A 12,592-nucleotide genomic window follows, 5' to 3' on the forward strand; every position below is an offset into this window, starting at 1 on the left:
GTTTACATTTGGGTTTGCCTGCTATAAAATTGAAATTTGTAATTGATTCAGAGAGGAGAAAACCCTAGGACTCCTAGAGGCTTTCCCATCAAAAGAGTTCCTGCAAAAAAGAACAGGAGCCTGCAAAAATATTAGAAAGGGAGATAGTGAGAAAAAACAAGTTGGAAGTAGAGGAAAAAAATATCAAAGAATAAACCAAAGAAAATACTGAAGCATTCTGTTGAACATAAGTAATATTTTAACCAAAATTAATTATTTTACGTGAATACTCTAAACTATGTGGATCCAAGTTGCAACAGAGCAACTTGGATCCAAACCAAAGCTGGGTTTATATATGCTGAAGAAAAAGAGAGGATTTTGTTTTGATTTCAGTTCTTGCCATCAATAAATGGCATTGTTAGAGAATACTGCTGATAGATGTACCTGGATGCGTGCCACGATATCAGGTCTGTGCAGTTTTGCCAAGCAAGGCACAGCTGCTGTGATAATACCACATAATGGATCATAGATCAGTAGTTATCAGCTTAAACACCTATCAAAAGGGGGTGATTTTAAGCAATTCATCACAATCCAGAGAATCAAAAATAGAACTGTGGAAAAAAAGGCTGAAAATTGTTGAAAGAATCCTAATAAAAAACCCTGCAGAGCTCAGCTCTGATCTGTGCTAAATGAAGGGCAGCTACATTGAAAGCCACCTTCTGAAAGGTCTAGGAGAAAGGCCACCAACCAGGGTGCCACACAGAGAGGCTCACACATGTGAAACTCACACATGAGCTGCAGTCAGACATACAGGAAGCAAGGTGTGCACTCAGACAGGTGCTGCACTTGGGGATGTGTCACACACGCACTTCACACGTGCTCAGGTGTGTCACACAATGTCTTTATCTCACACCCTTGATCGCGTGTGACAAACACACACGCACAGTGAGTGTCCCACATCAGAGACGTCTCACACTCACAGACATCATTCCTTCCAAACACACACAGTGTCTGACACAGGGTCACAGTGTAGGTGTTGGACATGCACGGTGCTTCACCCACCATCTCGCACAGGCGTTGCGCACACACACAGGTGACAAACACACAGCGTCACACACGCTTCAGGCACACCCAGCGTCTCATTTGCTGCCTTCCAGTGACACACACGGGTGTCCTGTTGTCACAAACACGGTGACTCTCGTACACATGGCTGCCTCTCACAGACCTACAGGTGAGCATCTCTAACACACCCACGGGTGACACAGCATCTGTCCCCCTCACACACACACACAAACAGACACAGACACAGAGGGGTGTGGGGCACACAGAGTCCCTCGGAACAATGTCTGTCACACACGGATACACGGAGGGGTGTGGAGCACACAGAGAATCCCTCGGAACGGTGTCTGTCACACACCGATACACAGAGGGGTGTGGAGCACAGAGAATCCCTCGTAATGGTGTCTGTCACACACAGCCACACGGAGGGGTGAAGCACACAGGCGTCCCTCTGAATATTGTCACACACAGCCATGCAGAGAGCTGTGGAGCACACAGGCAGAACACAGAGAGTCTGTCGGAACAGTGTCACGCACAGACACACAGAGGGGTGTGGAGCACACAGAGCATCCCTCGGAACAGTGTCTGTCACACACAGAGGGGTGTGGAGCACATAGAGCATCCCTCGGAACAGTGTCTGTTGCACACAGGCATACAGAAGGGGTCTGGAGAACACAGGCAGAACACAGAGACCCTAGGAACAGTGTCTGTCACACACGGATACACAGAGGGGTGTAGAGCACACAGAGCATCCCTCGGAACAGTGTCTATCACACACAGAGGGGTGCGGAGCACACAGAGTCCCTCGGAACAATGTCTGTCACACACGGATACACAGAAGAGGGGTGCGGAGCACACAGAGCATCCCTCGGAACAGTGTGTCACACAGATACACAGAAGAGGGGTGTGGAGCGCACAGAGTCCCTCGGAGCAGCGCCAGTCGCACACAGCGGTGCTCCCCGTGCCTTCGCCCCCGCGCTGTCCCCTCGCCTCGCCCCTCGGGTCACTCACTCGCGCTCCCTCTCGCTGTCCCGCCGACACCGGCGCCGCACGCACCGCCCGCCCCGCGCACCGCGCGGCCGCTCCTCCCGCCGCTTCCTCCGCTCTCCCGCTCTCCCCCTCCTCCCAGCACTCCTCCTCCCTCTCTCGCCCTCCTCCCCTCACCCAGCCCGTCCCGCCTCTCCCGCCCCACCCCGAGCCGGCGGTGCCCGTGGGCGCCCGGCGCCGGGGCTGCTCGGCTGCCGCTGCCCGCGCTGCCCGCGCCTGCCGCCCGCCGGGCCGGAGCGGGGCCCCCTCAGCCGAGCGGGGCGGGCGCGGAGCGGCGGCGGCGGCGGCGGGCGCGTCCCGGAGGGATGTCGGGGACCCGCTGCCAGGCGCTGTACCCCTTCTCCGGGGAGCGGCACCGGCAGGGGCTGCGCTTCGCGGCGGGTGAGCTGATCACGGTGCTGCAGGTGCCAGACGGCGGCTGGTGGGAAGGGCAGAAGGAGGACGGGCTGCGCGGCTGGTTCCCGGCCAGCTACGTCCAACTGCTGGAGGTAGGACCGGGGCCGGGGCCGGGGCTGCGCCGGGCGGGAGGGGCCGGCCCGGGGACGTCCCGCGGGGGAACCGGCGGTCCCGGGGGCACACGGGGCCATGGCCGTGCTGCTGTTGGATCCCCCCTCAGCATCGCTGTTCCCCTGCCCGGGCAGGTGTCCCGGGGGCACACGGAGCCATGGCCGTGCTGCTGTTGGATCCCCCTCAGCATCGCTGTTCCCCTGCCCGGGCAGGTGTCCCGGGGGCACACGGAGCCATGGCCGTGCTGCTGTTGGATCCCCCTCAGCATCGCTGTTCCCCTGCCCGGGCAGGTGTCCCGGCACACGGGGCTGAGGCTGCCGGGTGCTGTAAGACTCCGCTCGCCCCTCCTCGCTCCGGCAGCCGGAGCGTTTGGTGCTTGTGGCTGTATCCATGGAGAGGCAGAGCTGAGGTGTGTGACGGACGAGCTGCTCCGGACGCTTGGGTTTTCACAGCGGCTGAACAGCAGCAGGAGTCGGTGGCTGCCGGGATGCAGCCCCTGTCAGTCCCTCACGAGGGTCGGATGTTGGGGATGTTGGCAAGCCCCGCTCCTTCTCATTTCCTTTCACCGAACATGTTGTGGATTTATGCTGTGGAAGAGGTGATTCAGGTCTAGAATGATGGAATCACAGAATGGTTTGGGTTGGAAGGGACCTTAAAGATCGTCCCATTACACCGACTCTCACATGAGCAGGGACACCTTCCACTAGACCAGGTTGCTCCAAGTCCCGTCCAACCTGGCTTTGGACACTTCCAGGAGAAGCCACAGGTTTTTTGGGCATCACCACCCTCACAAAAGGAGAATTTCTTCCTAACGTCTAATATAAATCTGCCTTTCTTCAGCTTGAAGCCATTCCCCCTTCACTCCATGTCCCTCTCCCCAGTCCCTCCCCAGTACCTGTATGGGGAAGATTCTCTAAGTTCTCCCTGGAGCCATCTCGTCTCTCCCTCTGTTGCAGGAGCTCCCCAGCCAGCTGCAGACACCCAGCTGCCCTACCTGTGGCACGGCTCAGGGAGCCCCAGCAGGGTTAAGGCTGGTTGTGCAGACCCGTGGACTTTCTGCCAGGATACTGAAAAGTTCTGTCAGCTTCAGTCATTTTCAGGGCCCTGACAGCTGGGATGACAGTTGGATTCCCACCTCGGGACTGCTTGTGCCTGAATGTGTTTACGGCTTTCAGTCCATGCAAACAAGACTCCATGTGAGGGTAAAAAATATGTCCGTGAAGAGTGCCTTCACAATCTCTGCATGTGAATTCTGAAGCATCTCGTGCACTAAAACAAGAACTTGCCATGACCCCATCAGTCCTCTCCTTGCTGGCCATGCCCCGTGGTCATTTGGAACTTACACTGAGGCTGTTGGGCATGGCAGTGGTGTTGGGGAGCATTTCCCTTCCTTGATTGGGCTGAAGCCATTCACAGCTCATTTCTCAGGTCAGCCTCTGTTTGTCCCCCCCTTCCAAGGGGAATCATCCAGCCTGCTTTGCTTATATGCAAGGCAGGCAATGCCCATCCCCAGTTTTCCATGCACACCTCCCAGGGAATCCAGAGAAGCAGGAAGCAGAGTCCTGAGCAAAACCTGCATCTAGAGCAATGTTCTGCGACCAAAAGATTCTATGCAAAAGGACATTTTGCCCACAAATCTGGTGCTGCCTTTTCATTTCTCTTGTCCAAATAAATTAAAAATCCATGATGCTTCCATTGATTTCCAGTTTCTTATTATTTTTCCTGGAAAGACAGGAAAGTAGAAGCAAGAGTTGCTCACGCAGTGCTGCAAGAGTGAGGCCGTGGACTTTGCCGTGCAACTGACACACTTGGGATTTCTTTTGTTGGTTTCAGAATGTGAGAGTCCTATTGTTTGTCAGTTTTGCCACCTACAAAATCATTTCTTGAGATAAGTGAATGTTTGTGGTTTCACAAATTGCTAAATGTTTACACATCTAGGGATTTGGGAGTTGTTTGAGGAAAAATGTATCATGAGATGTGGAAGATTCTGCTCAGCAGAGGCAGTGGGGAATTGCTTCAAAATACCATAACTTCGTTTTCCTGTCAGAAACTCTTGTTTCTCTGCTTAAGTTTGAGCAAGTTTCACCATGCTCAGTGCCCACAGCTCCAAAATGTGCCTTTCTGACCCTTGGCTTGTGTACCACTGACAGCTTTGATGGAGACCACTTGTCCACACAGCCTAGCCCCTTTCTCTTGGGCAAAAAAAAAAAGAAAGAAGGCAAGAAAAATGGCAAGGGCTGATTGTGTTCACTCTGGTATGTTTTCTCCAGAGATGGTACCTAATAAGGACTATGAGCTGGAGTTAAAAATTACATCAAATGAGAGCTAATTAACCAAATCCATGGAATCACAGCTACTTGCAGACATCAGGGTAGATGTGTGGAAGGAAGCTCTGTGTGTGTCTGTCTCTCATGGCTCTCTCTGTTCAGGTAGCCTTTCCCTTCTCTGCAGGTCGCTTATCCCTTGTGTGCAGCTTGCTCAGGGACGGATCTCACTGAAAGACATCACAAGAGGAATTCTCTCCTTCTCTGTTCTCTGATCTGAGTCCCTGCCCAGCCACACTGACATGGGAACTGGTGTCAGGGAGGTGATCACAGTGCATGTCCAGATGGAGCCATGGACATGGGTCTCCTTTCTGTACCAGCCAGCCCTTCCATGGGCTTTGGTGGCCCTGGCCTGCAGCTCTCAGTAAGGTTAAAGGCTCTGTCCTCAGCTGAACTTGACCACACATTGCTGTTTGAAGAGGAAGATGTTTCTCTCTCCCTCTGTCCTGCCCTCATCTCCCTGTGCCCAGTTTACCCCAGCAACTGCTGGTGCTCTCTCTGGAGCTGTGAAGGTGGCTTCCAGGAAACAAAGCCCTGTGCCAGAGATGGGTGTTCCTGAGGGATTGTTGCCTTTGCTGCCTCCTGTGTTCTTTTGCGAGCAAAAATGTCTTTTCAATTCATTCATCACAGAAGATCAAGGCAAGGACCAAAAATGTGGTGAATGTGGGGCAAGAGAGACATAGAGAGGTAAAGAGATTGAGACATTTGGCATTGTTTTCCTTCCTGCTCCTGTGGCTGCTGCAAGCCCACAGTGCAGGGTTAGAGGAGAACAGGGATGGCAGGAAAACATCATGCTCAAGGCAGTGATGGAAGCAGTGAGAGCTGGAGGAGCTCGTGGTGGGGACAAGGCAGAAATGACATCTCTCTGTGAGCTCTGGAGAGGATACTGCTGTCAGGGAGCAAAAGTGGCAGCATAAACCAAAAACTGATCAAAAGCAGAGAGCAGAGGGAGAAAGGGAGGGTATTGGCTTCATGGAGGGGGGGGTTCCAGATGGATTCCCCGAGGCTGGGCTGGTTGGGAGCAGTTGAGGAGGCTGCTGTGGTTTTAATCACAGAATCACTGGGTTGGAAAGGACCTTTGGAGATCAGCTAGTCTGGCTTGCCTGGCTATGTCTGTTAGGTTTTCAGCGTGTGCAAGGGTGGACACACTGTTCTGGACAATGTATTCCAGTGTTTAACTACCCTCACAGTTTCTTCTTGTGTCCTTTAAAGGAATTTGTGTCCCTTTAAAGGGAGTTTCTGTGTTTTAATCTGTGCCCATTGCAGCTCATCCTTTCCTTGGGTATCACTGAGAACAGTCTATATAATTATTTTACTGTCCCACACATAGGTTTTTATTCACATTGATAACATCCCTCTCAAGCCTTCATGTCTTGATGCTAAACAGTCCCAGTTCTTTCAGCCTCTCTTTGTATGACAGATGCTCCAGACTCTTAATCATCCTCATGGCCCATTGCTGGACTCTCTCCAGTGTGTCCTTGCCTTCCTTATGCTGGAAAACCAAGTGCAGTTCCTTACACTGCTGTAGACAGTAGGTTAATGGAGAAATGGTCCCTAAGCAGTATTTCCTGAGTGTGAGAATCCATGGGCACTAGAGCAATCCTGAAGACTGCTGTCAGTTTCATTTGCTTTTGCTTTGGCTGAGTTTGCTCCATGAGCAAGCATCACCCTTCTGCAAGCTGAAGGGAAGGAAGATGTTGTTGATGTAGATACCATCAGCTTCAACCCTCACCTCTCTTTTGGTGATTAATAGCTATGGCAGCTGTGAGACCTGAAAATCTGGGATTTTCTGACCCTTTCCTCCCTCCTGTGTGCTTTATATTTTTGCCTGACCTTTTGACCATTGAGCAGAGCCCTACAGGGCCCCTCAGTACCAGACTGTCACAGCCCCAGGTTAAGCAATTGTCCTTCCCAGCCTGGAGCAAGAGGGAATCTGTGCAGATGCAGGTGAGGAGGTGGTGTGCACAGAGCCAGTGGGGTGTGATGCACTGGGGGGTTTCTCAACAGCTCCTGTTCCTTACCCTGAGGCTGGCTGCCTCCTCACCCCAGCTGCACCAGGGTGCTTGGGATGGTGACGTGTGTAGAGAGAGCTCTACAGCTCCAGATGTAAGAGCAACCTGGCACAAGGCTCAGTTTGTGACAACCTGCATGGTGCAGGGCAGCACAGATGTTGAGAAAGTGGGGTAGTGTGTGTTCCAGGAGGTGCTTTGCATGGGACCCTCTGGAGAAACCTCTGTTGCGTCTGCTTCTTCTAGACAAGTGATTTTTGGAGTGCTGGAGAGATGTATCATTCAGTCACATTTCCAAGTGGTTTCTTTGAAAACCTATTTTTGGCCCTTGGTTTTTTTTTGTATTTGTAGTTAACTAGAAATCACTTATATAAGCAGCAGCAGCAACATATGCAAATTTGCTGGAAATTGTCAGCACTTTTTATAGCTTCAGTCATCCCACAGATGTAAGGCTCTGTATGAAGCACAGTGTGTGCTTCCAGAATGGATGGAGGTGGCTCTGGAATCTGACTGAGCGAGCTGCCACTGATCTTATCTGCACTCCACAGCTTGATTTACCAGAACTGTGAGGCACTTAGGAAGGCAGGAAGGAATGGTGTGCTTCTCCCTGGTGCAGGCTTCACCTGCAGCTGTCAGACAGATGGTTCATTGCTTCCACTGCTGTGTAACACTCACCTCACCTAAACCAACCTGGGACAGGTGGAGATGTGCAGACAGCTGAGCCTGGAGGTTGCTGCACGTCCAGCTGCAGGAAGCGTGGCATGGCATGGCACAGATTGCTTCCTTCGTGGTGCCTGGGGAGTCAGAGAGAAAAAGGATGAAAGGAATGCACAGAAATTAAAATACCTTTTATTTATTTTGTAATAGCAGAGATTGTGTAGAGGATTTCTGTGCTAAACTGCTCTCTGCCATCATGGGGGCTGGATGATGTGTGTGATAGGTATTAAAAGGGAGGGTGTGTTGGTACCTGTTGCAACAGAGCTTTTCCTGATGCACAAAGGAGAATGAAGTTGTGTGTGCACCTGGATGGCTGTGGGCACCTGAGCCCTGAGCTATTTGTACATGGTGTCCTTATCTCCTGCACACAGCAATGGTGCTTTGCTTTCTCAGAAGGTTCCTCTACATCCTTGGAGTTTGTTGTCTCACTCTCATTCCTCCACGTCCCCACTCAAAAATCAGCTTAACATAAAAGTCATGAAGAGCCACAGGAACTGAGGGGATGCGTGCTGATCTCAGGCACAGATGTGACTGCTGCCACTGCTTTTTCCTGAGGATATTCTGTGAAGCAAGTAATGCTCCAATCTGTAGTCTTGGGTGCTGGGGAAGGAATCTGGTGTTTAACCTGGTGTGATCAGACTGCGGGTGCTGAACCCAAAGAGTGGATGGCATCACTGCCAGGCTGGGCTGCTCATCTCCTGCCTCCTGCCCAGGGGTGCTTGTGGCACCATCCTGAGTGTTCTGGCCATTCTGCTGCCCCTGGGAGGTGGTGCTGGGGCAGCAACCACGGCTGAAGTGGGGATGGCATTTCCCCTGGTGTACAAGGTCGGTTTTCACTCTCTTGGTGCAGGGCTGGCTCCCCAATGAAGGCAGAGGGAGAGATTTGTGTGCTGGAGATTGGTGTGGATGGAACCTGCTGTGGGTGTTTTCTCAGGGAAAAGGTGAAGTTCCCAAAGCTCAGTGCTCACAGATGAGGCTGAGGCTGGTCTGCTCTGCAAGATTCAACAGCAAACTGTTGTTCAAAGTGTTCATGAGAGAAGTGACAATGAGAATCCTGTGGTATTGCCTTGTGGTTTAGTTTCACACAGGCTTTTTTCTGTCTTTGACTTTCTGTATTTTTGAGAGTTGAAGCTTGTGATCATCTGACCACTGATATTTCTGGCAAATGTGAATGAAATCAAATATAAAAGGGTGAGGAAATTATGTTTTGCTGCCAGAAAATCACTCTTTAATCAAGTTCTGAGGGAATTTAAAGCCCCAGGAGAATGTGAAGGGGATGTGAGGCTGCAGTTCACAATCCCTGTTATCCATCTAGCAGTAACTGTCTTGCTCTGTTGGAGTTACAGCTAAAATGCAAAAACTAAATAGTACCAGAAATAGCCAAAATTTGTGCATAAAAGGGTCTTAAAGACGGTTGTGGTATTTTTTATGAGCTCTTCTGTCCCCTGCAGAAGTTAGGGTGTTGCAGAAGCTGGGCTCATAGGTGCTGCTTCTGCAGCAGGTGAGAACAATCACACTGTTGTTCTTAGAAAAATTGCATAGGACAGAATTTTTAAAGATGTTTTTCCCTTATCCTTAGCTAAAAGATGAAAAAGTGCCATGGAAGGCTTAGACTGGAATATCTCTTATGGCCTGTGGATTACAAAAAGAATCTAAAAACAGTCTCCCTGCAGATGTCTGCCTTCTAGATGTGCAAGATTAAGTGAGTTGCTGTGCACCTGCAATTTAAGGGTGGATACAGAGGAACCATGAAAAATGTGGAGCATTTAAACACTCACTTGAAGATTGCTTTGTTCCCTAAAGAATTTCCAGCTCGTTCTGTGCTCTGAATGGGGCACATGTCCTGTAGGAAACTACAAGAGTGATTTCTGCAGCAGCAAATATGGGGAACTCAAGTCTCACTTTCCAGCTTGAGTGCAAATTGCACCTTCAGTGCCTTGAGTGTTTTGCCACAAACAGAGGTGCTGAATGTACCACACAGCACTTTAAACTGAATGTGATTTAAAAAGACGCAGTAGGAATAATGAGAAAATGCCAGATACTTATTTTCTAAAACCAAAGCTTTATTTTCATGTTCAAAATGGAAAATTTGGCTCTGTAATCAAGACCAGAAAATTCTGGCGGCTTCGATAGGATTTTGTTTTCTCTACTTATTTCACTTTTACTTGTGGGATAATAAATGACCAGGTAGAATTAACTAGTCATTTAACTAACCAGATTAAACCTGTGTTTTTATGCTCCATGATGCCTTATCTTCCATGGTTGCTTATGCCCATGAAGCCCATTATTTTCAGTATTGTGCCCCAATGCCCATTAGCAGAATATGAGTGTGTGAGTGTGTTCTCAGGACTTTTTTTTGTTATTTTGTGATTTTATTTTTGTTCTTTCGCTGACTGCTGACACCAAGTGCTATCCCAAAGATAGGACATTTCATTGTCTGTTTTGGAGAAGCTCCACAATAACAGCAGCAGGTAGTATCTCTTTTGAAAATATTTGGGTCTGTTGCAGTTGTTTTCACTGTGAGTGTTCATGCTACAACTCAGGGCAGCAGGAGTTTCTCTCTTTGTGTGTGTTCATCCTGTTCCCTCCATTGACAGCAAAGGGAGCCAACCACTACTAACTTGTGTTTGGGGGGTTTGACATAAGGCACTGATATTTCTGTCTCTGATTTCTTACACCCCCAGGGAGCACTGATTCTGGGCAGCCTTCTCAGCATCCAGCACTTCTGGACTGTGCCTTGCTCCCTGTGCAAGGCAGGTTTGCTGAAGCCTCCCAAAAGCTGGGGCTGGGGTGCAGTGGCTGCTCCCTGTGCGCTCCTTTCCAGGAACCTGCACAGCTCTGCCTCTGCAGACAGGGACAGAGGACCTGGGGGAGCCTGAGGGCAGCATAACGGAATTTGTGGTCCCCACACTCTGCTTTGCACCCTGTCTCTAGTTCATGTCACTTCAAAGCATCATTTGCCATATTTAATTACCTGTCACACTCCATTTTATTGGTATGAGCCCTTGAGTATGCAGAACAGTGTGAAACCAGGGCCAACAGTTTGCTCAGCCACTGTTTTCCAAGTTTGTGCTTCAACTAGTGTTTGTCTTGAAAAACTGAAGTGTGCTTTAGCGTATTTGGGATTTTTTATGCCACTCCACTGTGTAAAGCAGCAGCTGTTGAGAGGAGCTGCTGTGCAGGGCTGGTATGAGGCAGGGCTGTTTACAGATTTGCCCTGTACCTGCAGAGCAGGTGAGCAGGCTGAGTCTGTAGCACAGGGTTAGGCATGGCAGAGCCCCCTGCATACCTGCCCTAGCTGCAGAAGTGCACTTGTGATTGGGAGGGAGAGCAGGCTGTGCATTTTCCCCAGACTCCCTCCCTGCTGTGGGTTCCCAGTACCTGCTGTGGTGACTGCCCTGGGGAGCAGTCCTTTTACAGGCATATGGAATAGCCCAGAAGCTTTTTGCTTGTACTAGTAATCCAGTTTTCCACATCACGCTATCAAAATAGCTTTTGTACTAGCCTAGTACATCTGTGGTTTGCTTTTTTGCTGGCACATTCCAGAAAGGGGTGCCATGGGTTACTCAGGAGCTGCCACTCTGCATTTTGTAGAGTATATCTGGCAGCAGAACAGGCCAGCATCTTTTAACATCCACTTTTGTCAGCATTTGTGAGCTGTCCCCTCAGTGCTCAGCCAGCAGCATGAGGCACTTTGGAGTTAATTTAGGCTGACTGACAGATGACTTTGGTCACTAATCTTTGAGCTCCTCAACAGGTGCAGATGCAAAGGTTGAAAACCTTTCTCTGAGACCTGTCTGGCATTTCTCCTACCTTCGTGGTTGGTAAGAGTAGACTGTGCAGGCTGTTCTTGAGCCACAGATATTCCCACTGTGATGCTGGCAGCAAAAGCACCGTGGTCTTCCAGTGTTTGTTTGAGCCCTGGGTTTGTTTACTGCACAGATCTCTCAGGGCTTTCCCAGCTCTGTGGCACTTGGAATGGCCTCTGCTGCCACAGTCTCCAGGAACAAAATCTTTCCAGCTTTAACTCCTTTGCAGGCTATCACTTCGTGTGCCCATATCCATCAGTTCTTTGCCTCTCTTGGCATTGTGGAAAAAGCCCTCAGTGACAGGAAATTAGAAGTAATAAGTCTTGGGAAGACCTGGGGTTTTTGTATTGTAAAATGGATCAGACCAGGGTCTGTAAGGAAGGTGTGTGATGTTCCACAGAGTGCTCTGATGAGATATTCCATGATTTTCAGCAAAGGAGGGACACAGCAGACGTGAAAGCTGCAGAGGATCAGTGTTGCCAAAGCAGGGGCGAGCTGCAAGGCTCTAGCTCATCACAGACAGAGAAAGCAGGAGCTCCTCTGGGCTGGAAATGAAGCCTGGAATAATCAGGCTATCCCACAAGTACTGAATTTTCATCTTTAAAATGCCCTCTCACTCTCAGCAAGTCCAGCAGTGGATAAAAAGGAGAAAGGTATGAGAGTAGGGAGAGATCAGAGGCACAAAAATAAGAATCTCAAGCCGTTCATTTGATCTTCCCAAACTTGCCCCTATGTTTTACTTGGAATCACAGTAAAAACTTCCTTTAAATCTGCTAGCTCAGGGTTAAATGTCATTATTTACTGCACCTGCAGTGTCCTCGCAGGCAGCTCAGCCCTGCCTGTGGCCCCTGTTCACCCCTCACAGCCCTTTCACCAGGGACAGGCCAAGCAGCTCTGAGACTGCTTGAGAAAAATGCAGCAGTGGAATGGGGAGCATGGAAGGGGTTAACATGGAGCAGCTCCCTGGGCTGCTAAAGGACCAGCTTTTGTGGAAGTCTGAGGCAAGGAACAAGGATCTCTGAGCTTGACATTGTTTGGGACATGAAAAATGCAACAGGATTTCAGTTATTACCTCCATATGTAATACTTTGCATTTATTCCCAGTGTGGTTTGTTTGCTGTGTTGTTGCCTGTTCTTTGAA

The 12,592-nt window shown here is 50.0% G+C and overlaps 1 protein-coding gene across 2 annotated transcripts in view; it reads left to right on the forward strand.

Moving 5' to 3' along the window:
* The first annotated feature begins 2,249 nt into the window (after nt 1-2,249).
* GAS7 (growth arrest specific 7) overlaps nt 2,250-12,592 on the forward strand; it is an 82,112-nt gene continuing 71,769 nt past the window's right edge. For both annotated transcript variants that reach the window (XM_036394357.2, XM_036394358.2), the window contains exon 1: nt 2,250-2,573. In XM_036394357.2, the coding sequence (XP_036250250.1) occupies nt 2,391-2,573 (183 nt within the window). In that variant the 5' untranslated portion in view covers nt 2,250-2,390. The remainder of the gene's footprint in view (nt 2,574-12,592) is intronic.

The sequence above is a fragment of the Molothrus ater genome, chromosome 19, assembly GCF_012460135.2.
Source record: "Molothrus ater isolate BHLD 08-10-18 breed brown headed cowbird chromosome 19, BPBGC_Mater_1.1, whole genome shotgun sequence".
In the NCBI taxonomy this organism is placed as follows: domain Eukaryota; kingdom Metazoa; phylum Chordata; class Aves; order Passeriformes; family Icteridae; genus Molothrus; species Molothrus ater.